The following is a 27177-nucleotide window of genomic DNA, read 5'->3' as shown; positions in this document are numbered from 1 at the left end:
AGTATGTAGCATTGCCTGGGTAAGTAATGTTCAGCTCTGGTCATTTTGTCTGCTAGTCTGGCTTTAGCCCATTCGAATGTTTCACTTGGCAATGAGGGAATAGGTGGCTCTGGTGTGGAAACTATAGTACACAGGGAAAAAAAAAACCAATGGGACTCCCAGGGTCAAAAGTTTGGTTTCCAAAGTATCTTGTTCATATGGTCCCATGGTGGGAGGCTATCCACTACACTTGACTACAGCTTCCCGTCCCTCCAGTCAGTCATCCTAAATCTATCGATGTACATTCAGCTCAACACATCTGTCAATAGTAAAAACAGATTTTTATAAACACAGATATAATGGAAATTTTATTGATGATTGTATTAACAAGAAGCGCACAGTATGTGAAATGTATTAAATTGCAATTACAAAATAGGAAGGAAAAAAACAAAACAGTAAAGTTAATTCCATGTCAAAACGTAATAGACATTTTGAAAAGTAACTCTGACTGTTGAACCTGTATAAATGATGTCTAGTTTAAAACCAAGTAAGGCCCTATCCACACAGGTGTTCAAATCTAGGTTAAATGAATGCGCTCTGAAAAACCTAGCCATTTAAGTTGCGTTTTGCAGTGACACTTAATTGATTTCAATATGAGTTATATTTGCATTAATTTGCCTCTGGTAAACAGCAACCTACAGCCGAGATTGCCCTTTTGTGTGTTTACCTGGGGAGGGGGAGGGGGCAATTATCAGGAAGTCCAGTGTTTTTAACTTGTAAGGTTTGAGGTTCATCTTTCATTGGATTTTCGAAATATGGATCAGTTGGCTTTATTAGACCTGAACATTGACCTTCTTGTGTTAAAAATCCTCCTGATACGGTAACGTAGGCAGAGAAAACATTGCCAGCGTTACAGGGTTCATGCTCTGACTGCACAGCATGTGTGTCATCCATAAAGAAAGACGACGATTTCTGTTTAGATTACCTGCTGAAGCTGGTACAACACCATAATATATGTGTGTGTGTATACATATCCAGTCCTCCAGAACATTAAATGAACGGCATGTAAATGCAATACAGATATTTTCTTTGCACTCATCAGGATTTTGGCAGAAATTGACACCAAGAAAAAGCTGCATGCAACGTTTTTTCTGATGCCATCCAAATGCACATTTGACCAAACGAAAGTGGTGAAAGCCCATGTGGATGGTCCATTTCACTGCAATGAACAGAAAAAAGCTCTGCATTCAATCAGCTCTCATGTGACACTACAGAAAACAGAAAAATGCTCAGTTCAGACATCTGTATGTAGAAGGCCTTAGTGTGTCTGTTCGGCTCCAGCCTATACAAATGTTCAATCAGAAAGGTGACACAAAAATGTCATGGTATATATTTCAAACCTCTGTAATATGGAAGCTCTGAACCGCACAATGAAAAAAATAAATAAATAAATAATGGGATAACCCTTTTCCCTTACATACGTGAAAATATCTTGTATGTAAGGGATACTTCCACATACGTACAAGCTGAAATTAGATTTAAAAATTACAAAAGTGCGCTTTGGGGTTACATAGCTCTGAATCGCACAATGAAAAAAATTATGTGATACCCCTATCCTGTACATATATGAAAATATCTCGCACTTACAGGATACCAAGATGTTTTCATGCACGTACGGAATACCCAAAGCGCACTTTTGTAATTTTTTAAATCTTACTTTATCTCATACGTACGTGAAAGTGTCCCATACATACGGGATATTTTTACATATGTACGAGGTAAGCATTATCCTACAATTTTTTTTACTGTGCGGTTCAGAGCCTGTGTACTAATGTAATCAAGAACTAAAATTAATATAACTCAACATTTTTTAAACCAAGACTTTATCAATAGAAAATTAATAATCTATGTGCATTAGATTCTTTATAGGTTTTGTTGCAATGAAAGTAATCTATATTTACATCAAAAAAGCATTTACCTTATAGTTGGTATGCAGAAGACATGTTTTAGTCTAGTTTAAGCCACTTTGTATGTCATTGCATAGAGTATTATACACATTAGCAAACAATGAAGTGCATTGCTACTTTTGAACTTTTGGCCAAAACTAGAACAATTAAAAATATTTATTAATGAATAGATTTATAATAGGCAGAAAAATAACCTTACTACTATTTTATTTCATACTATGACACTTTAAAAGTGCACAGTTTTTGCCACTTTTTTCATAATTTTACCTTCCAGACTCTAAAACACTTGCTGACATCTATAATGGTGAAAAAGAGAAGAAGAAAAAAGTTACCTTACTGTACAGACATTCATCACTTTTTTCAAAATTTACTTGGCTGTAGCACTGAAAAAAAATTTAAGTGGGAGTATATGCTTATATGCTCTGAAACAGAAAAGGCTATAGAGTAGTTAATATTTATATTTGCAATTTATAATGAGCTGCATCTACTTAAATTCAACGTGGGCGGGCATTCCCAATATTTCATTATAACAGTGGGCATGTTTCAATCATTCTATAATAATGAGCAGATGTACAAAGGTGATGCTGCAACAATCTTTTCCAGGAAGGTACTCTGTGAAAACACCATGATGCATTTACCAGGAGGCTTTACGGTGTGAGTCAGTATGGATGCCAGACTAAACAGAGATAGGGAGGTGCAACATGTAGGAAGAACATGCCAGAAAACACTACAAATAAACAGGATTGGAGGGGAGTGAAGAAAGATCATGTAAACATTGGAGAGAAGCCAAAGAGACGTTGAGTGAGGAAATTTGGATTTGGGCAGCAGTATGGTTATGATAAAACTGTAGTTATATCTAAAATAAAAAAAGGTAAACTACAAATTCTGTTGTTTCACTTTTTTCATATTAAGGAACATTATAAGGCAATTATCTACCTTTGCTCTCTCTACTCTTCTCCACATTTTCTTGGTAGCATTGTTAAGCATAGACACAAAAGAGATAGCAGTGGTTGTGTCATTACAGTCAGTGTTGACTGTTACTTCTCAGGAATGTGATGATTATTCTATTTATAACAAGGTTTACAGGAGCTACGAACACTCAGGCTTGCACACAGCCTACTTTTTGCCCTTTTGGATTTTGTTATATTTTAAACAACCTAGGGAGCAGATTCACAGGGGAAAGTGGCATGCGTTGCCGGGGATCAAGCATTCAAAAAATAATATAATTGTTATTTTTCCTGTGATAATAAATCTGAACTAAACTGATTAAATTATGTTATATTTTTTGTTAAATCAAAACTTTGGATTTAAGGCATGGGGGCTGGATGGATGGATGGACAGAACTTTTTTTGTTCCCAGGGGAAAATTTTTTTTTTTTTCCCCCAGAGGCTCTTTAAATAAATACATAAATAGGTAGCTAAGTAAGTAAGTAAATTAATAAACACACACACTTTGGTATGTACACACACTAGAATGAATATAAAGCAAAAACATTCAAAAGAAAGAAAACTTCTGACTTGGCTGTTACAGTCACAGTGAGGCACTATGCAGATGTATTACTGTTGGTGTAATGGGGTCCCCATGGCTTTTCTTGACACACTACTGCTGAATAATTCATTGGATACTCAGTGTGTCAGAGAGAGGATATGCAGCAGTGCACATGTACAATAGAGAAAATACTGAAGAAATAACAAAAAATGCAGATTATACAATATAGCTAAGCTATGAGGAAAAAGAATGAAGTACAACAAACCAATTATCAATTTTTATAGTGCATGCCAAGTTGCTTTTGTTGAGAATCTAGTAGAGAGAAAGAACATTTGAGGATGGATAGTTTTAGTGAGTAATAGTAATTAGTAACCTTTAACATTTCTTACTAGGAGACATTTATTTAAGTTCATAATGTAATGAAGCAATTCTGCATTTTAGGTTTTAATGCCAGTACAAATCTGAGATTTGTAACCATTTTAATTTTCAATTATCTTTAATTTTCTTTATATCATGGAAGAATACTGCTTCCAGTACTGTGATAGGGAGTCTTGCAATAATTTTGGTGTATCCCTTCATCCCTCTGAACCTCCAAGAGGGGGGAACTGTGTGGCCCCCACTCCTGCAGATGCTTTGCACAGCCCATGATTTATGATCATATGAGGTTTGGCCAGCTATTTACCTTAACACTTAGAGACATTAAATATATTTTTCTCCTGTATTATGGTGTTTGGCCTTTGGTAGCACTTGGTTTACAAGTACATCTCAATATATTAGAATATCATTGAAAAGTTAATTTATTTCAGTAATTCAATTCAAAAAGTGAAACTCATTTATTATATAGATTCATTACACACAAAGTGATATATTTCAAGTGTTTATTTCATTTCATTTTGCTGATTATGGCTTATAGCTAATGAAAAGCCAAAATTCAGTATCTCAGAAAATTAGAAAATTGTGAAAAAGTTCAATATTGTAGATTCATGGTGTCACAGTCCACTCAGCTAATTAACCCAAAACACCCGCAAAGGTGTCCCGAGCCTTTAAATGGTCTCTCAGTCTGGTTCAGTAGGCCACACAATCATGGGGAAGACTGCTGACTTAACAGTTGTCCAGAAGACAGCCATCGACACCCTCCACAAGGAGGGAAAGCCACAAAAGGTCATTGCTAAAGATGCTGGCTGTTCACAGAGTGCTGTATCCAAGCATATTTATGGAAAGTTGAGTGTAAGAAAAAAATGTGTTTGGGGGAGATTCACAAGGACTGGACTGTGGCTGGTGTCAGTGCTTCAAGAGCCACCACACACAGACGTATCCAGGACTTGGGCTACAACTGTCGCATTCCTTGTGTCAAGCCACTCCTGAACCAGAAGCGTCTTACCTGGACTAACGAGAAAATGGACTGGACTGTTGCTCAGTGGTCCAAAGTCCTCTTTTTAGATGAAAGTACATTTTGCAATTCATTTGGGAATCGAAGTCCCAGAGTCTGGAGGGAGAGAGGAGAGGCACAGAATCCAAGTTGTTTGAGGTCCAGTGTGGTGTTTCCATAGTCGGTGAAGATTTGGGGATGGCCATGTCATCTGCTGGTGTTGGTCCATTGTGTTTTATCAAGTCCAAAGTCAGCACAGCCATCTACCAGGAAATTTTAGAGCACTTCATGCTTCCCTCTGGTGACATGCTTTATGGAGATGCCGATTTCATTTTCCAGCAGGACTTGGCACCTGCCCACACTGCCAAAAGTACCAATACCTGGTTTAATGACCATGGTATCATTGTGCTTGATTGGCCAGCAAACTCACCTGACCTAAACCCCATAGAGAATCTATGGGGTATTGTCAAGAGGAAGATGAGAGACACCAGACCCAACAATGCAGACAAGGTGAAGGCCGCTATCAAAGCATCCTGGGCTTCCATAACACATCAGCAGTGCCACAGGCTGATTGCCTCCATGCCACGCCACAGTGCTGTAGTAATTCATGCGAAAGGAACCCCGACCACGTATTGAGTGCACTCATGGACATACTTTTCAGTAGGCCAACATTTCTGTATTAAAAATCATTTTTTTAATTGGTCTCATGTAATATTCTAATTTTCTGAGATACTGAATGTTGAGTTTTCATTACCTGTAGGCCATAATCAGCAAAATGAAAAGAAATAAATGCTTGAAATATATCACACTGTGTGTAATGAATCTATATATGAGTTTCACTTTTTGAATTGAATTACTGAAATAAATTAACTTTTCGATGACATTCTAATTTATTGAGACACACCTGTGTATTCATTAACTGCCACTATACTTCTGAGTGTGTTTAAGTTATTGATTGATGGTTTTATGACTGATGTTAAGCTGGGAGTATGTAACAATGCACAAAGCACAACACAAATGCATTGTTATTTCTGCAATTTTCAGCATGCAATAAAAACAATGACATACGGAAAACTGAAATATAAAACAAATTTTTATTATTAAAGGTTTACCTTATTCTGAGACAAAATTACTTTCAGTTCACAGTTTTCTTTTTTTAGATCTTCTAGCTGTCTGTTATTGGAATAAATAGACATTTTATAACATTTCTTTTTTCATGTCCTAATACACTTCTTTCTTGGAACTTGCATTGTTCCATTCAAAACAGTTTGAATGCCCCCATTTGCTTTTATCTTATTACTAATTTCTCCTATATTTAACTTCAGTGTAGTTATTTGTCTTGTACCTTTCCAGATAGCAATTGTGCTTGCAAACCTCAGTGAGTTTTGCTTCAAGTTTAGAAGACTTTTGCTTGAAGAATGTCAAAACACGCTCAATCTGTTGCCTCTGGAAAATTGACACCTGATGCCAGAAATGTACATTAGCAGTTTATACAAATACATAGTGACAGATGTAAAAGTTTACATCCAACATCTCTACTTACAGTAGTTGTGTCATTGTGGAGTGCCTACAGTTTGTAAATGAGTGCATTCAGCTATTAAAAGTTTAGAGAATTTCAGCAGTTTAATAATTCATTGATACGCATACAAAAGCACCAACCTGTGTAATTTTCTCAAACTGTTTTTTACCCATTTCAACAGGATTCATGAAGTATACTCTTTCTTGTGTTTTAAGCTGTAAACACAAAAAAGAAAAAAAAACACAAGTGGATTTTATAAAGTAGGTGAAGGATCCTATTGAATAATTCTTAAAAAAAAAACAAAACTAAAGAATGTAACATAGGTTGAAATATCAGTTTGAAGACGGTATTTACCTTCAGCATTTTGTAAATTAGATTTTCTTAATTACTTCCAAACCTCTGTTTTTATCTTTCAGTGTAGAAATAAAAGCATTGAAATAAAGACTAGTACAGAGAGTGACCCTAGCAAGGAAATTAAAACAGCCTCATGAGTTTTGCATCAGGAGGTGAGATAGGGCAAAGGTTCAACTGGTAGGAAGAAGATAAGTCATGCCTTAGATAGTGTTTGGAAAGAGTGAGAGAGAGAGAAAACTTGTGAATGTAAATAATATTTAAAAACAACAACAAAAATGGAATATAAACATAAGCCAGTGAACAACCTCTGGCTGAAGCATAACAAGGACCAACATAAAAGTTGAGACAACATAAGAGCTTGGAGGGCACCACTACCTTTGCTACAGACACCATTTTGAGCACAAATACCTTTGTAGTTCACCATAGTTTTTGATGGTGTGAAATAAATTGGTTTCACTATGTACAGAAGCACAGAGCAGCAGTGTCTCTCACACATGCATGTAGCTCTTCATAAACGCCAAAGGTAATGACTCCCCTTAAAACAAAAGTGATCAAAGCACATTGAAACTCTCCCTAGTTTAATGAGAACACTCAAGCTCTTACATTAGATTGTTGAAAACTGAAGCACAGATGGAGAACAACAAAGCTGCAGCTCTTTCAAACTGCATGGACAGAGTGTGTTAAAAATATAAAAAAGCTCTCTTTAAAGCTCACTCAGACTACTATTCTAATAGATAACAATAACCATAATCCTCGTGTACTGTTTAGAACATTGGCTAAATTAACAAATGGGAATTCAGATCTACAGTGCAAAATACCAACAGACATTAATAGTACAGACTTTATGAACTTCTTTAGAGAGAAATTAAAAATATAAGATCCCAGATCTCAGCATCACAGTGCAAACCGCATACTAGCCTGGCAGACCCTGTCTCGCCTTGCACTCTAGACTTTAGAAATTTTAAGCCACTAACAGAGCAGGAAGTCTTAACTTTAATTTCTAAAATGAAACCTACTACTTGTTCCCTAGATCCAGTGCCAACAAAACTAGTAAAAAGTGCAATGGATGTTCTTGCATACCTATTCTTAACATTATTAATAGTTTATTTATGCATGGCACAGTACCTGATGCACTAAAAGTGTTATTCATCAAACCATTACTCAAAAAGTCAGATCTGGTCTCACATATAGACCCATATCAAATTTACCCTCTCTCTCTAAAATACTTCAAAAAGTCGTCACCAATCAGCTTTAGTCACACTTTACGCATCACAATTTATTTGAGAACTGGTCATAGTACAGAAATGGCACTAATGCATGTAGTAAATGACATTCTGATATCTGATGAAGGAAACTTCACTGTAATTAAGTTGTTAGACTTGAGCGCAGCATTTGACACCATTGACCATTCTATTTTACTACACAGGCTGGGAAATGATGTTGGGCTACAGGCACTGTCCTTACCTAGTTTAGTTCTTATTCATCAAATCGATTCCAGTACATACAGAAATGTGCTGACAGTACTCCATCATTATACATAGAAGTTAAACATGGTGTTCTGGGGGGCTCAGTACTGGGACCTTTATTGTTTTGAATTTACATGCTTCCACTGGGATTTATCATTTGAAAACATAATGTTAATTTTCACTTGGACGCAGATGACACCCAGCTATACCTTTCTTTAAGACCAAAAGAAGTTTTTCCAATGTTGTTGTGTTAATGAATTAAAGGAGTGAATAGATGAGAACTACTTGTCTTTAAACACAGATAAAAGAGAGATGTTAATTATTGGAGAGAATAATGTTGATCACAGCAATATTTTGTCATCATTTAACTCAGGTGGAATCACCATTAATTTTACTGAATTAACTCACAATCTCGGTGTTATCTTTGACTCTAGCATGTCATTGAAAGCGCACATTACAAAATTGTCCAAAACGTGCTTCTTCTACCTTAAAAATGTTGGGAAATCAAGGTGTTTTCTAAATATGTGGGATACTGAGAAATTAATTCATGCATTTATTTCTAGTTGGTTTGACTACTGTAATGTGGTGTTCACTGGATGTTCAAATTATTCTTTATACAGCTTCCAATTAGTCCAAAATACTGTTGCAAGAATTATTACAACAACAAGAAAATACGAATACATAACTACAGTTCTTAAATCCTTACACTGGCTCCCAGTTAAGTTTAGGGCAGATTTCAAAATTCTATTAACAACATATATAGCCTTAAATGGCCAAGGTCCGGCTTACTTATCTGAACTTATCATTACTTACAAACAGGAACGCACATTAAGATCTCATGATGCCAGTCTGATTATGATTCCAAGTATTAGGTAGATCCTTGGATTAGGGGAACAGGTGGTGGCCAAAACTGGAAGTGAACGCTGGTGCTTTTGTCTGCCACTGCTCGCCGGTGCTCTGTTTGTGTATTTTTCTATTTGTTTTTTACTCATTTTTTATCCTTTTGCATCAGATCTTCCTTTGCATTGGATTAAAAACTGGTAACACGCATTGACAATCCCTTGCATCTTTTGACCTTAACATGAGCCCTCGTAGAACTGTTCTCTGTTGGCTGCAACCTGTGAGGGTAAATGGAAACTTTCCCACTTATTTTCTGTTCAAGTAACTAGCTTTGATGAATATGTGGTAGAAACTGCCCCTTGTCAATTTCGGAGTACCTGTGGAAATCCCAGTGGTGATGGTCTACTGGCTAACATGTTATTTTAATTGGGCTGAGTAGGTACATAAGGGGTACATTGCTTTGCTTCCAATCTATACCACATTTAGAGATACAGACAAACCCCGGAGGGAGCGCTTGATTTAGATGAAAATAATCACCCGGTTGCTGCCAAATCTCCATAAGATACACAGTCCATCTTACTGTCTAAAGTAAAATCACCAATCAGCAGAGCTTTGTTAGAGATAGATCGGGTCTTAAATAATCCAAACTTCAAAGTGCCTATGGACGAATATTCCAGTGATTTTACCAGAGGAATCAGCACGTTATGATCAACACTTCGCTCAAAAATAAGTGGACAAGAGTGTCCTATAGACCAGCTGTTACTCCTGCTGAGTCTGCAGAGTGGGTAAAGGTGGGGTGCCCAATAGTGCCTGTGCAGTAATCCTTCCTCGATCGCGGGGGTTGCGTTCCAGAACCCCCCGCGAAAGGTGAAAATCCGCGAAGTAAAAACCATATGTTCATATGGTTATTTTTATATATTTTAAGCCCTTATAAACTCACCCACACTCTTATAAACATTTCCCGCACAGTTATACAGCATAAACCCTTTGTATTCTCTTAGATATTAGGTAAGAGTCATTGAAATTATGTATGTAAACACACTGTTTATATACAGTAAAACCTAAATATTATTTTAAAGATATTGAGTGTCTCCAATATCACATATGTTACAGCCATTACGACAGGCAGGCCACCAGCAATAAATTTGTACAATGCAAGAAAAATTGTATACAGTAAAATGTGTGTGCAGTGATACTAAACTATGCACATGTAATAAGTACTGTACGTAGAAAATTAATTTGTTACTCACCAACAATGACACGGTGACTTGTCCGATAACGATGAGTTTAATTTTACTGCACAACAAAGGAGAGCATTACAGCTCTTCTAAAGGAGCCTCTTCAGGCGACTGTGTAGCACCGCAGTTGTTCTTCTTCTGGCAGTCTTCAATCCAGATCCCTAAAGCAGATTCCATCCGGACTACCGCCTTATTACATCCACTTACAACTCGTTTTGCGCCCTGGTTAAAGGACACTGCGGCCATAGATCTTATATTCTTTTCCTGCTTTTTAAATAAAAAAGAATCGTGGACTCATTGATTCCATAATGGCGTCCTGCAGCGGTGTAGCTGTTCCCTTCCTTCAACATATCCAAAACTTTTACCTTTTCGGAAATCGTTAGCATCTTCCGTTGGCGCTTTGGCATGGCCCCTGAAGCAGTAGCAGGAGCTCGTTGATGCTGAATGAGCGAGACGAGACTTCCTGGTTAACGCAGCGGAACTGAATTGTGTGCTCCGTCACTGCGCCAACCAGCACACAGGAACTTAACTGCGTGCTCTGATTGGGTAGCTTCTCAGCCATCCGCCAATTGCGTCCCTTATATGAAATCAACTGGGCAAACCAACTGAGGAAACATGTATCAGAAGTAAAAAGACCCATTGTCCGCTGAATCCCGCGAAGCAGCGAAAAATCCGTGTTAAATATCTAGATATGCTTACATATAAAATCCGCGATAGAGTGAAGCCGCGAAAGTCGAAGCGTGATATAGCGAGGGATTACTGTATGCCTGTTCATATTGTGAGGTCTGTGTAAGATTGTTTGTCCATTGCCGGGGCAGGGCAACAGCAGTCTCACAGAGCTGCAGTGAAGCGCCACAGAAGCGAATCCTAAAAGATCGTAGTTACGATATAAGTCCCTGTCTTACACCCCAAAAAACGAGACTGAGTCTCAGTACTTTAGCAAAACCAGCTTTATTCAACTTGAAACAGGAACAGCACTGTTATTTATTGTAGCGGGATCTGCCACTCTCCTATAAACAGACACAGCAGTGAAGCAGGGTTGTGACCAGAGGCGTATTTTCCGTACGTCGCTTAAATCATCCGAGATCAGATGCCTCATCTTGGATGAGTTAATGCTGGTGAAACTCATCCGGGATAAGTCAGTTTTTCAAACGCAGCCATGTAGTAGATTAGTCGAGCTGGATCTAATCATCCGAGATGAATGCGCGCGCCCGCGCTGACTGAAAAGCCCATATATATTGAGTCTAGAAAACATGATCAGCAAGTCTTTGATAGGCTGTAACAAAATGACGAAAGAACGGGCGCATTTTTTTTTCACACAAGCGGAGCAAGACCTTTCATTCGAAGGACATGAAGAATTTCAAGATTTAATATGCACAAGGGGTAACACTGCAAAAGCAGCCCGAACCAGAAAAGACGGCTGGCAAAAAGTGGCCGACAAATTAAATGCGTGTGCATTGTGCTTACTGAAAGCAGCGTTTCATTTCCTATGTGTCAGATTAATTATTATTTAATATGTCATAATTCCAGATCAAACGTGAGCACAAGGAGAACATGGGAACAGGTTAAAGTGAAGTACAACAATATACTTCAAACTGGTAAATATTGGTATAACTATTTAAAGAATTGTTGACATAAAGAATCATATATAATGTAAAGAACATTAACTTTAAAGCTAATAAGAAGGCAGACAAGCAAAAAACAGGTGGAGGTCCACGCGGTCCAGGCCTAACCCCTGCAGAAGAGTTGGCTCTCCAGCAAAATGTCCATTGTCCTGTTTCTGAGAGCATTCCATGGGGAAGCTCCTCCTCAGAACCAGTGGCAGGATGCAGTGGTCACTTCATTTCAGGTAAAGGATGGTCATTGCATATATTTGTCCTCAATGTGTGCCATATGTATGTTCACATAGCCCTCTTTTTTTGTGGGGTCAGTTGCAGGGAATGTCATATCCCTAGAACCTGTGTCTGACCAACGAGATATTGACAAAGGTCAAATATTTGATGAAGACACTGTGTCTAATTATTCATAAGGAGGAGAGGTACATTTTCCAAATCAAACTCCACTCTGATCAGTCCCATGTGCCCCAATCACATTTGGAAATCCTGGTAATGAGAATGTTAGGCTGATTGTGAGATTCTTTATGGAACTGTGGGTGTTTTTGCCTGTGTTTTACCTACCTGCAATGACATGAAACGCCTCTTTTATTGTCTGCACACGCAGGTGTCCAGGAAACACTATGAAAACCCGAAGGAAATATTTCAGAGCCAAAAAGACTTTACGAATTGCCTGGCAAACTGCACTTTTAGATAGATTTTCTGCATCGCCTACAATATATAAAAAAGTGCCGCTTGCAAAAAACCTCAAAGCAATGCATACTGTCTGTGTGGTTGTGAGAGCCCGACTTCACCGAGTTTGACTTCGAATATAAGGTCCTAATAAATTTTTGAGGTACAATATTCCCCCTCGGCTAAAGCGGTATCTTTCGAAAAGAATTTCCTCCGGGAGCAATAAAGAATCTTGCCGATCGCACAAACCCCTCTCTATATGAAATTCTCTTCTTATAATTTGCGTACCGATATCAATTGGTCGCTCATTCATGAACGGCGAAGTCATGACTGAATGAATTCCACGCACGGTTACTGATTAAGTGTGTAAGCTAATCCTTGTTTACATGGAACAGACCTGCTCCGAGCAGGTTTGTGGATTACGATGTGTTGCTATGACAACACTTCCAGCAAGAGTTTCGAAAAACCGACAGATCCAGGATCATGCCAAATCGTCAACAATTACATCCGGCTAAACGAGTAATCCACATATGAAAAATACCCCCAAGTTAGTGGCCAAGTAATCATGTTCCCTGCATTTACAATGTTCCTTGCATCACCCATCAAGATCTTTTCTGTTTGCTTTGGCTGAGAGACACAGCAGAGCTGTGAGCCTGCTGTTGTCACAGCAACAGATAAACTGCTCCATGTATGATTCATTCAAGTATTTTAAGGTCACTTCGTTGTAATGAAAGTATCTGTTGAATGTACTTCGTATTAACAAGATTTCTATAGACTCGTGTCATATGGGGAAACTGTCGGGACCATAAAAATTCTTAATTGTAATACTCTCTCCTCTCTCTGCGCCGCTGCAAAGCCCGGCCCGCCTAGCGTTCTGAAAGGTGCTCTCCATGAAGGGGGCAGCCATTTTGCTCTAGCCCTTCATTGAGTGAGTCTTTGTTGCCGGGCCGTGGACCAGGGGTTGGGGACTCCTGGTTTATAATTATGTAGTGTTGCTTTAAATTTACTTATTTCCCATGTTCTTTGTGGGTGGAGCTCCAAGAGGTGGGGCCACCCTGACATCATTATAAAGGAGTACTCACTTGGGCATTTAGGTGAAAGCCAGAGACAAAGCTCAGACTGAAGTCTGTTGGACTTACACTAGATACTGTGCTTATTTATTTATTTATTTTTTATTTAGCTTGCTTTTTTTTGGATTTGCATATTGGCACTCATTTGCCTTTCGATTGCCTTTTTGCAACTCCTTACATTTCTTTTCTGCTCTTGAGAGCTTTTCTTTGTATCTTTGAAATGTAAATAAATCTTCCATTTATCAAGATTCTTTGTTGCCCTTACCTGTACAAGCTGTGGTTTTTGATCATTCTTTTGTGGGATTTTAAATATATACAGTATTTGGGACATTTTAAGTACTATATATTTAAAGCTTAAATCCCTTTTTGGCCTGCAAGCTCTGAGGCAAGGCAGTAAAGCTGGGATTAGGCCCATGGTGGTAAGGCCTTACCAATGCAGGAATAGGAGACCTGACCTGTTCAGTGAAGACTTTTGGTGCCTCAAACCCCATTCTCGCTATGGTTCGGACTCCATCTTATGACACAGTGGATCTATGTTCCACTGGCCCTTAATGCAAAAACAGCATTGCTTGGTACAACATTCAGAATCCATGAAACAGTTTGTTTTTTCAAAATATTCTACAGAAAAATGCAACTTTTAAATATCTCTTTGAAGTAATTCTGTATTAGATAAAGACTTATAAAATTATACTTACTGATGAAGAAATACACATATTTTAATACACCTCCAGGCCTCTTTGTCTAGAGTCCTTCTCATTTGGATACCTGGTTTAGATGACTCAATACTCAAAAGAAATATTGCAGATTTTCTTTATCACTTCGTTATCAAGATGAAAATTTTGTCAAAACTTGTCTTGTACAAGAAAACTGATTTGCCACCTTAACCTAAGTTCGTGTAAAAGACCTTTATTATACTTAGGGAGATTCTGTTCAAATAATTATAGGACTTTTAAAGACAGGTTGTTTGGAAAAGTGCCTATGTGAGGGCGCCATAGCAATGGGGATAAATGTTTTGGGAATAGTCCAATTTCAGTTTTTTCATTTAAAATTATTTAGAAACATCTATACAATTTTCATTTAAATTTAATATTACAGGAATGATCAAAAGCAGAAAATTCCAATTAAATGTATTAATATTCTATATGGTAAGACAAATAAAACACGATAAAGACCAATAGAAGGTCAATGCATTTCGTTGTGAAATGCCAAAAAGGAGTTAACAGGCCTCAAAAAAAAAAAAAAAAAACCTTACCCAGGCAGCCAGACCATAAGCTCAAGAGACAGGCATTCATGTCTGCATAAACCTAAAAAGGGGCACTAACTTTAAAGGTTTAAAAATACTTTTAAATGTCCCAAAAACACAAAAATACCCTTCAGGGAGAATAAACCAATGTCAATGAAAAATTCTTCCACAGAATTCAAAAAGGAAAAGTTAAAATTAGAGCAGAATGATTTACCTGAAGAGCAATCCAAAGCAAACAAGACCAAATTTGCTATCCAGTAATTAGAATCCAAAACAACAGAAGCAATCAAACCACAAAAACCATAAAAATCAATACAATACTCACAACCTCTTTTTTCCACCAACCTCAATGTCAGTCTACTGAGACCATCTCCTCAAACTCAATACAAAAGATAAGGGCGGTCCCATATTAGAAACATCATGGTGGCCTTCCCCCTTGGGGTTCCACTCAAAAAGTACAAGGAACAGTTTAAAAGCTTAAATACATTAAATAAATAATAAACAAATGTAACAATATTAACAAAAAATTCATAAAATAACCCCACAATAACAACAATAAAACGTAAAATAAAAAAAAAACAGGAAACAAACCTGGCAATGACATAGCTCACTCACAAATTTTAAGTAAATAGCATACCAAATATCAATTGAAAATGAAAAAATAAAACTAAACTACATCAACCTTACTAGGTTTAAAAAATCTATTGTCTTTCCTGCTAAGTCTAACAAAAATAAGACAGGCAGACAGAACATGTGCTCGAAATTGTTGCAGCATACTATAAAATGGTCAATTAATACATTAAGAAAAAACAAGTAAATAAAGGAGAAATAACAAAACCATTGCTTATCCTGATATATGCCTAAAAAATAGTTTGTGACCTGATTTGCTCAGTCTCTTTCACTGAAACGTACATTGTTAGACAGCTGAAGGTATCTGCAGGCAGTTCCACATATACAGCAGATGTCTGAAGAAAAAAACAAAGAAAACACAAAAAAAATAATATTACATATGTATCTTCATCATCCAGGAGCAGTATTTTATTATTTAAAACATTACAAATGTGTCACTCTTATCTTTCTTATAAGACAATATGTCCTTACAGCTAAGTCTTTAGTTATTAACTACAAGGAAGCTGCTCTGCCAGAGTTAAAACCAGATGAATTGGGAAAGAAAACCTTAGCCAATAAGGGTCAAAACCCAGAGCTCAGTGCAACTTCCAGGGATGCCACCAGCAGCCTTAACCAATGTTTTAGAGATGGTTGTTCAAAATGGCAACTCGCGTTAAATAAAATGGCATTGTGTGAAAATAACAAAATTGAAAAAAATACCACAAAAATGTATTAAAAAGAAAACAGAAATCATATAATAGCCCTCCTCTCAAGGTGCATGCTCCAAACACAATCTGTCAGGTTTATAAGGATAGTGACAATGAAAAGATTGTAACAGAGTAGAAGCACAAAGATTGTGAAATGGAACCCACAAATGTTCTTTTGGACCATAACCACATCAGTGAACCAAATATCCCACCTTTCAACCCTTGCACTGTGAATCAAGAATGTGATGAACTCATATTCCTATTCAACTTCTACTTGAATAGAAAGACTGTGGCAGCAGAATGATGACTGAGACCAGATAATTCTAGCTCTTATCAAGAAATTAGAAATACACAATGCAATAGAAAGGAAGAGCAAATCTTTAAGATACTGGACAAATACATTTTGCAATAGAAAAAGACAAAAATCATGGAGCTACTTTGTGGGATGGCGCTGTGCTGATTTTAAACAAATAAATTGCACCCAGTGAAGTGCAGGCTCCAATTGGAGTGCCTGGTTGACTGTATATGTATGTGTGGATGCCAGCATCAGTCAGGTGCCTCATTATTAACGCATAAGAGGGGAGTGCCTCACACCCGCACCCAATTAGGTAGGTCATAAAAAGGAGCCTGGACAGCAGGGAGGGGATCAGAAAAGAATCGAAACAGGAATAAAGGAAAAGAAAGAACTGAAGGGAGATGAAGGTTGAAGAAAAGAGAAAAGCAGGCCGGAACGGGAGCAAGCGGGTGCAAGAGAGAGATGGCAGGCAGCTAGGAGGAAGTCCCTAAAGGAGCGTGTGGATGACACTCAGGGGCTGATGAAGGCCACTCCAGCTGAGCGGCTCACAGAGCTGAAGTGACCAGGAGCTCGCTCCCGCGTAAGTCTGGGGAAGGCAGCGGGAGTCAAAGTCAGGGAGGTTTGGTGCAGTGCCCTGCTGAGGCCACAGATGGCAAGAGGGACACGGGCCTTGGAGATACGTGGTTCATTGTGGCACCCGGCTGGTTGTCATTGGCAGTAGGGATAAAATCCAAGAGAATTTGGATGGCTATGACTGCCAGTTGGGAATCTCCTCTGCTGCGGCACCTCATGCAGAGAAAGCAGAGGAGAAGTCAATTTTAAAAGGATGCACTGGGAACTGAGATTTTAAGAAGCTTCCTGTCTTAGAATTTTAACAGATTATTTATTAGGATTTTAACCGCCACAATCACTGGTTTTAAGGATTTTATATGTATTGACATATTAAAGCACTGCACTGGTTTGAACACTTGGATTTGGTTGGGAATTTAATAAAAGCATTTATCGCCTTTTTTGCACTAACTCTTTGCTAACTGTAACTGTCATTTGCAGAGGCCCATCTTTGGTTATGTTATTGATAGTGGGTGGAGCCCACCCATACTGTCACAGAAACTTATAGTCGTACACCCAACATAGCAAGCTACACCTTCTCACAGACCCAAAACTCAGAGGACATGCTACATTTATGGTCCAAAATATTGCTTGGCACAGATTTTCACCATCTTTCAATTATCCCTGACCATAGTTCTCAATTTCACAACATAGCAAGGAACAGCACTCTACCATCTAGGGACAGCTGAAGAAATAGCACTCCACTGATAGAGTTTTGAAACCATGAAGTCATTCGAAGAGGGACATTATGATAGATGAATGGTCAAGTACATTGATGGGGAAATTCAGCCAATGGCAATCAAGACTTCTTGAAAAGCATTGATAGTGTACTGGAGGAATTTCTCTACATCCCTATTCAATCTTTCAGTCTGTCCATTCACCTTTAGATGGTAAGCTGAAATGAGATTGAAGGTGCAACCAATGAATACCTTTATCTTACCAGTAAAAGGCTCTAATGTTTATTACACAAAGGTTTTACAAAATTATTTTCATATTTTAACTGCACTTTTTCTTAGTTTTGGTCATTCTTAAACCCACCAGTTATTCTTCATATTTCATACAAAATGTCCACATTATATCAGCTCATTTCTCTTCACTACAACACATGCAAATTAACATCTATAGGCCATTTTTCCCTTAACTCTGCAATTCTCTGCTTTACAGAAAATCTGAACATCATGATTATCACCCATCTCCATTTTTACCTGACCTGGCTTAAAAATTCAGCCTTATCTTCTTAAGTTTTATTTCTGTGATACTCCTTATATCACTTTCATAATCATTTCACCTTAGTTTCATAAACTCCTGGAAATTCTATCAGTTATATCTCAAAACCCTTATGTGCAGGCTTTCTCAATGGCTTTCGTTTGAATGCTATTATAATGATGATTTTGTTGTTTATTTATTAATCTGCTTTCAAAGTGTTAATTTTACAATAAGTGCACTTGTGGTTTTCAGCATTGCAGCCTATTAAAATAAGGAGTAAGATAAACCATAAAACATCCTTAGAAGCCATTATTCATATCATGTGAGTAATAAAAGAATAGATGAAGCTGACAGGGAACTTGTCCACTTTTAATTAAATTTATAAAAGTAAAACTTCAATGATCAATACAGTTTCAATACACTAGGAAAATGCTATTTACGATTTAACGTGAATTTTTTATATTATAGTCTTCGTAACTCTAAAATAAAATTTGTCACTTAAATAAAGTTGCATAAGTACAACTATTTTTTAAAGGGAGGAAAACCCAAGTAATAAATTGTTCTTTTAAGATATTATAAATAAATTAAAAACTAATCTGAAACTACTGTATATATAGTAATAGCAGAAAGTTCCTTTGTTGTGTTCCTCCACATTTGGACTAGCACCAAGGACTTAGTTATTTAAAAAAATAATGCAATTATTTGAAAATAACACACACTTAGGGTTGATCAAGAAGTGGGGAATGTCTCAGGTTAAAAAAATAAATAATAGGAAACCATACAGACACAAAATTATAATTGCTGTGTCATCAATATTTTCTAAATATGCTAATGATGAAGTTATCACACAAATTACTTGTGTTATTACTCACATAAATGTTTCCGACAAAAGTGGTTACCTTTGGAGATGCAAGCCTCACAGCAGATGTGACTACAGCTGGACACATAAAATGTATTTCCCTCTGTCTTGAAGCACTTGTTGCAGTGGAACCAATCCATCATATATTCTAAAATAAATTAACCTTTTATGTAAGTATTATTTTTAATATTTAAGAAAAATAAAGAAATAAATAAGCTACTGTCCTTTCAATAAAGTAGTGTAGGAAGTCAAACTCTAGCTCAGCAATGCATGACAGCAGAACCATCTCTGTTTAATACCAAAAATGCTGTTTATCTTAATGGATAACTTCAGTATTGTTCAAGTCAAAGTTATTTCTTCACAACCACTGTATACATTAATTTGCCACATGAAAATGCCTTCTAAAGTGAAGCATATTTTATTAACTTTAAAAAATAACCTGGCTGCATTATTTATTCATCTGAAAAGAGTTTGGTTTAAGGAATAAGTTTACTGAGCAGGTTAAATCAGTCACAGCTTTACAGAATGTAGTTCTTTAGAAAGAAATTTCAACTATTTTACTCTGTAATGTTGCCCTGAGTGTGACCATTCTGAGAGCCTGACAGGGGCAGATTATGAGATGATGAATGCAGAGGGGTATTATGCAAAATCAGAAGTCAAAGGTTTTTCTGCTTCTTTCCAAGCCATAAAGATGTTTTCCAGCTAGTGAGAGCAAACTTCATTCTCTCTCTGCCTATTCCAGGTATGCTGGTTTAAAAGATGTAGACCGGCACCTCTAGGCAGTACAACTGAGGGCTTGGCAGAGATAACACCTCTGTAGTTAAACTGTTAAATTATTGTGTGTACTCACTGTATTTAAACTAAATAAGGTTGATGAAGAATTTCTTTTTAGTGCAGTTTTATATTCTGACAATATGAATGCACAGAAAAAACTTGTCTCCAATATACAGTATGTTGTTGATATTACTACAGTGCAGTGGATTCCATTATATGTAAAAGCAAAACTGTAGCCATGATTTCAAAGCCCAAATGAGAAAATGCAAATGAGGATGTTCATTTACTTAACTAGGCTGGACTATTGCTGCTCTTTACTGACAGACTTGCATCTTATCCAGAATTCTGTTGCCCACTCGGAACTTGTGTTTCTCGCTTCACCCACACTACTGCTGTTCTGCTTCACTTTCTTATCTGGGTTCCAATTACTTCTAACAAGCAAATTAAATCTCTTGCTTTTAATAACCTATCCCTGAAGTAGAGACAGTCTCACTTTTTGGATAATCTTCCCTATGACATGCAGACTGAAACTTCAAGGTAGAGTTTGATATTAGGGACACAGTTTGATGTTCATTTACAATACTAAATCAAATCTATCTATTATAAAAAAAAATCTTGTAAGAAGAAGAGATGAGTCCACACCTGGGGCCCGAAATAAAGGACAAAGAGTAGATGACAAAGTAGAATGTCGTAAAGAATTCAAAAATGTTGGCGTGGTATACATGCAGAGCAGGTTAGAGATAATGGAAGTACGAAAATTCAAAAGTCTCAAAAAAAGGATAGGAATGATCGCATTAGTGTAAACAAATAGAAATTATTACTCAGTGAAATAATGGAACAGTGAAAAGAGATTGAATATATTGTTCGGATTTAAACTTTAAGTCGGAGACATGTAGATCATCTAATTCGTGTTGCCAGCAAGAATTAAAAGATTCCAAAAACACTGGCGTGGTATGAAATCCCGTGAGACTTTCAACATGAGATTCTTTCAAGTCATGCCCTACTTACTATTTTCAAACAAGACCACAGTCATTTAACCTCAGTCGTGTGAATGCTTTTGTCAAACACGCTTCCTGCACTCTCAGCTCTTATAAATTTTATCAGGACAATAATTTTATACGTTCTAGATGACACGTCAACGACTAAATGAAGAAGAAAGAGCATGGACAAACATTCGAAAAACTTGTTTTATTTATTAGAGAGAAAGAAACGATATTCACTCACAGGCAGTTATACGTTGCGTTGTCACGATGTTAAGTCCAACACGGAATCAAAATTCAATGCGATCTTGAGGAAGAGTTAATTCCAAATATTGTTTTAACTAAAGTTTTAAGTAAAAGTGAAAACAATACATATGAAACAATTCCCATGAAAGTAACAATCTCTTAAAATTGTATATCCGGTTAACCAAACCCAGGATGGGCAAAGCACCGTAGTCTACAGAAGATTACTTTGTATGTCTTCTGTATTACATTTAATGTACAAATTGCTGTCTAGCTAAACAGAAAACTACAGTTAACATGTACCTAAAAGTTGTGGATAATCAAGGATTAATCAGAGATTTTCCAAACTACTTCTGTTAAGTACGGTAACTTAAAAAGCTGCTTTGATTTCACTGTAAAAACATAAGACTAGAGCTGTTTAACTTGAAAAAAATTTGAGCAACCTGTCTGCATAGTGTGTCTACATAAAGTGTGTTTTCTTTACGGAATCATTAACTGGAAAGCAGCCACAAATAATTATGTGTACAAAATCCTATAGTTTATGACACTGTAATCTGTAAGCAGTACAAATTAATTTCTAAATAATCACTTTAATTTTGCATTTCAGCATGAAGGTAACTACTCACATGCTTTGCTACTATGTAAATAATTTTAACATTGTAAGTTTACTTAATTTTTTGTTTGTAAACTTGAAAAGTTCCACATGTTGGTTATGTACAGTTAGTAAATTGTTTTGGGCCATCTTTAGCAAATATAGAATATTTTTCAATAAGAATTCTTATTTTATAATACAGAAATTTCCAACTAGTTCCTACTTTACTTATGGACATGTATGACCTACAGTATTTATACTAATGCAAGTTAAGCCTTCTTCAGCAAAAGTGAATAAATCAAACAATCCTTATTGTAGTTTATATGGCTAACGTAAATGCAGGCAAAACAACAAATATAAACCATTATCAGCTTTTGTATTGTTATGTATGTAAATTTAGAAGCTATGTTCCTTAAAATATTCTGTGTCATTAGATAATATAAAGCAATACACACTATGTAGATCACATGGACATTAAGGAGGTCATAATAGCATACAAACACCTACAAGTGGTGAGCAATATTGGTTCTGAAGGGCTGCAGGTTTTTGTTTCAAACCAATTGCTTAATGAGAAGCCAATTATTGCTGATAAAGCACTTATTGCTTAAGTGACATTTTTCTGCTTCATTTCAGTTGTATCACTTGTTAACATTTCAAACCCTTAATTGCTTAATATAGTCTTAAACTGCTGCTTTCCCTGTTTTTAACTATCAGAAGTAAAATGCAAATGACAAAGGAACCAGCAGCTCCCCATCTGACCTGTCTCGGTTTACACCTGTGTGTATTTGTCACAAACTATTTGGTTTAATAAAATACTAAGAAGGAAACTGAAGAGAAAAAAAAACTGAAGGACTCAAAATTACTCATCCATTGTATGCTTCAAATCAATAGGATGATATACTTAGAAAGGAAAAAAGTCTACAATGTAAGAATGACTTGCAATGACCTGACCTTCCATTAACAAGCCATGGAATTAAATAAGATCTGTTATTGCCAAGGATTAGCAAAAAAGTGTCCTTAGTCTTTGTAAAGTATTAATCATTAATGGATATAAAATACTTTGCTGTCATCCTGAAAATATAAGTAGTCTTTTATGTGTGTTGATAAGTATCATACCTTGTGTGTCTAAGAGAAAGAAATGAAACAACAATTTTTATTTCTATAGCATATTTTCATATAAAGGATGTAGCTCAAAGATCTCTGCAACAAGTCAAAAAAGTATTTACATACAAAGAAAAACTAACTAAATTTAGAGAATAATAATAAATATATAAAAATAATTATATATCTATCACATGTAAGTGTGAATTAAGTGTAGTAGAGTCCTTAACTATAGTATTGTTTTTGTAAGTCTCTAAATGACAGTCCAATGATTTAAAAAAAAAAAAAAAAAAAAAAAACCTTATCTCGATGCTGGAGAAAAAAAAAAAATCTACAGGGGCTCCAGGCCAGAAGATTGCCCAACCTCCACTAGGCATTCTGCCAAACCAATGATTTTAAATAGTTCTTCACTTTTTTTTTAGGCTTCACCTTAGAAACCATATAAAGTACAAAATACACCCAAAATTATTATAAAAAACATTGCATCATAAACTGAAATCATCACTTGGTCAGTGCATGCTTTTAATTACGATTTTTGGATGATTACAAAAAGAACATTTCCTTGTTTTTCCAAGATTTTTGGGCCCCTTTGATTAGTCACTATGCCAGAAAAGATGATGTGGTTCAAAATATGCCAAGCTCTATGCAAGTGCTTAGGCTTCACAAGTAGAAAATAATGAAATGGCAGCAGAGAGACTTGCTCTTCTAAACCTGAAGGTAAATTTTTATTACTTCCAAAAGCAATTATAAAACAGTGTGAACATTTCTGAAAGTGCACTTTATGCACTTTAATATACAGTTTCAAAATTTTAAATATTCAGATAGCAATAGTGAGACATCTTTGCAAACAATGTGTCATGGACCAAAAGAACTAAAAGATGGACCTTACCCTGAATCTTAGACCCTCATATAACAAGATATTTGAGAAAATCTAGGAACCTCTGGTAATTTCCTGTCACTTTACTACATTCAATAATGGATTGAATATGTTTGGTTAGCAGGACATCCCTAGTGAACATAACATCTCATTGCATATTTTTTTTTGATTAGGTGGTTGTACAATTATTATTTGCTTCTATGCAGAAGTATGATTAAAATTAACATCTGAGCAGATTCTCCAAGTGATTCTGCAGATCACTTGATCTCATGGAAACACGTTCTAAATCCATTAATTTCCAATTTATTGAGCCTGGCAACCCACACTAACCTGAGTAAGTCTAAAAATTTCCTATTTAACCCTTATGAGGGACAACTGCCCAGCCCTACACCAGTAGACACAGAAGGGTAAACTAGAAGTAAAGCTGAATTCCTCCAAGTGAATCAAAGTATTATGTACAGTACTTTTCATTAGTACTACTGTAAAGCATTTTCAGCTACTTTCATGTATGACAATGTGCTATATAAATAAATGTTATTTTTATTCTTATATCTTTCTTGAAAGAAACACTAAAGATCCAAAAAACAGAAAGTCCATAGATTTAGGTAGGTGGTTGAAATAAACAAGCAAAAAGCAGAGCCATATGAAGATGTGATCTTGCACATGATGATTATTTGTTATGTCACATGTACAATAAACACTGTTGACACATGTTAACTACAGGCTACAAATGTATTTACACTATATTTGTTATTCTCCACAAGTGTATGCAATGCTGGAATTCAATGCAATCCTAGAGAAATAGGGTAAGAATATAAACATCATCAGGATATAAAGTTTTGGTGGTATGTGGCTTCATCCTTAAACACATATATTGACAATGAGTGATAAATTAATTTTACATTTTTAAGTTTAATAGAACCAAAGAGAAAAAAAGTATCATGGACACTGGAACAAATATGGTTTTGATGACATGAAGGTATTACATTTTATTTTCCTTTTCTTGATTGGTCTTTTTAATGACTAAGCTGTTAAACAGATTAAAGCAATGTTTAACAGCATTAACAGACTGATTCTAAAAATTAGGGTTCAATTAATAGTGTTTTTCTGTTAAAGTAAAAACCGTGATGCTGCATTATTGTTACCAAGTTTTTCCTAAATGAATATACTATAGTAGTTAAATAAATAACATGTTATTGATGCTATTTGCTGTAATTCATACAGGCAACATTCATTCTTACTTCATGGTCAAATAACAAATTGCTGAGTGCTGTAGGACAAAATGGGCATTGCCAATTTTGCCTGGCATTTAGTGGCACACAAGGCCTGTTAAGACAGCAAATTTAACAGAAATGCAGGAATCCAGCAGCATGCCCCACCACCCCACCCCACATACTTCCTAAGTGAATGGCTGAACTGCAGCTCACACCAACTCTTTGGTCAGCCCTCTATTTCATCGGATAACAAACATGTATATCAGAGTTGAACTGACACCACTGTAAATGCTCCTTCACATAAAAGGTGCCCAAAAGGACATTAATTTTAGGCTTGTAACCATGAATTTCACTCTGGCTGGATGTGATGGACAAAATAACATGCCTATAAGCAGGCACTGGATCTGTAATAGAAGTGACCTTCCTCCAGTCACCAGAGTGTACACCTTCCTTCAAAACTAACTGCATTCATCTCTTCTGTCTCTTTGAGGGTTTATTTGGGGACCTGAAAGCTGGCAATGAGTGTGTTTGCATGCACACACAACTGGATTAAAGTTAATAATTTAGTTAAGGCAGAAACCTAGTTTCTTAACAAACCATGGGCAAGTAATTTATTGGAGTGCTCCTTTGTCAAAACGCGGCAGCTTCATTACACTACACAAAAACAAAACAAAAAAAAGTTAAATATCATCATCAGCCTCCTTGAATCTTAAAATAAGCAATGCCTTTAATACTTGTGTTTTATAAATGTTTAGTCAAATTCGCTTATTTATAGGTGAATGCACCCAACACACACTTTACAGCTTGGCAGTGCTGCTGAGCCCTACAAAGGACCAGATACATGTGCTTAAGGCCTTCACCACTGCTCCTTGAATAACAACAATGCAGGTATTTTTACTTTAATAATGGTGTTGCCAAGCTGTTTGAGTTGATTTCTCAAAACATGTAGGCATTTTGGGCACAGAATAATTTTAAGAACACAGCCTTATTCCAGACTACTAATTGCAGAAAAACACAATTCAGGTTTCATTTTTGAGGCTTCTGGTTTGAAATTCAACTTGGACTGTAATATCCCCCGAGTGTAACCCGGGGCTTTGTTCTATACAATAAACATGCGCATATTTCTGTTATTTACTCTTTTTTATTTTTTACAACCTCCTGTTTCTCCCTTCATTACGTATGTTACTTGGTCCTTTCATTTTATTATTCATGTATTTCTTTATACAGGGTATAGTTGTATACGGTACTTTGCAGTTTACTTTTGAATTTGTAATTATTTAGCTTCGGTATATTTTTTCATATGTTTCAGTTTGCAGTTATTTACATCTTGATGACTGCAGATGCATTCTATATATTCCCTTTTTTCTTTATTATTTCATTTCACTGCAATTATATATATTTTTTTGCTGATTTCATTTCTGTTTTGTGCTTTGAAGCGTAAGCAGTTAATAGTTCTACACACAGACGTGTTATACTCATTGTCAATCTAAAAAGCGCCATCTAGAGTTCATCTATAATGTCAACTGTATCCGCCTTTTGTACTTATACTGTAATCAAAGTCCCCATTTAAAAAAAAAAAAGAACAAGCAGCAGCTTCTTTACCAGTCAGCGCAAAAGCTCAACTTTCGCAAACCTTCGTAAAATGTGTCATTAACACATGGCTTTGTTAAATAAAACGCCAGTAATTTCCTCACTTTGCGTTAATATTGCCTTATAAGAAAATGGAACCGTAAACCCAAACAAACAGTAAGTGCCATTTATTCTCTTACCTTATAATTTGAATGACACCCCGCGTCTTCGCCACCTGTTTACTTCCCGGACCGGCTTGTGGCTTCGGGCTACAAGTAGATATTGCTGTAGACCGCCCAATACGATCTACTCGCAGACCAGAGTAAAATGGGCGTGACAAATCATTTTCGACTTCCAGACAAACTGCGCGCGCCTTGTTTCAAACAACTTTATTTATAAAGAAAATAATACAAGCAGCATCAAAACAAAGCTGTCCGGACTACCTGAAGATCATTTTGCATCATTTTTAGATGTTGTTAAAATTGTGTACCTGTATCTGCGTACTTTTTTCAAATAGTACTTGCATCCCTGCTACTTAAATTTGATTCACAGACCTGGGCCGGTATGGTTGTGTGTTGGTATGTAACGGAACATGTAAGAATCTGGCACCCAGTCGAGGGCGATTTCTGCTATACACTCCATGCTGCTGTTGTAGTAAACAAATTAACAGTCCCATGAAAAATCCGGTTGCCTTGTACTTACTAGCAAAGGCTGCTTTGATTCA

General features: G+C 36.4%; 1 protein-coding gene across 1 annotated transcript in view; it reads right to left on the bottom strand.

Annotated features, from left to right (window-relative positions):
• LOC114645263 (RING finger protein 212B-like) overlaps positions 1-26799 on the bottom strand; it is a 45595-nt gene extending 18796 nt beyond the window's left edge. The window contains exons 1-7 of the mRNA XM_051922483.1: positions 26654-26799; positions 19144-19251; positions 15731-15783; positions 6463-6537; positions 6149-6264; positions 5916-5976; positions 2214-2242 (exon numbers count right to left, since the gene is read on the bottom strand). Coding sequence (XP_051778443.1) covers positions 2214-2242; positions 5916-5976; positions 6149-6264; positions 6463-6537; positions 15731-15783; positions 19144-19246 — 437 coding nt within the window. The 5' untranslated portion in view covers positions 19247-19251; positions 26654-26799. The remainder of the gene's footprint in view (positions 1-2213; positions 2243-5915; positions 5977-6148; positions 6265-6462; positions 6538-15730; positions 15784-19143; positions 19252-26653) is intronic.
• Between the last annotated feature and the right edge of the window lie 378 nt (positions 26800-27177).

This window comes from Erpetoichthys calabaricus, chromosome 2 (genome assembly GCF_900747795.2).
Source record: "Erpetoichthys calabaricus chromosome 2, fErpCal1.3, whole genome shotgun sequence".
Classification (NCBI taxonomy): domain Eukaryota; kingdom Metazoa; phylum Chordata; class Cladistia; order Polypteriformes; family Polypteridae; genus Erpetoichthys; species Erpetoichthys calabaricus.
Note: the sequence above shows the minus strand (reverse complement) of the source record. Positions and strands in the feature narration are given on the sequence as shown.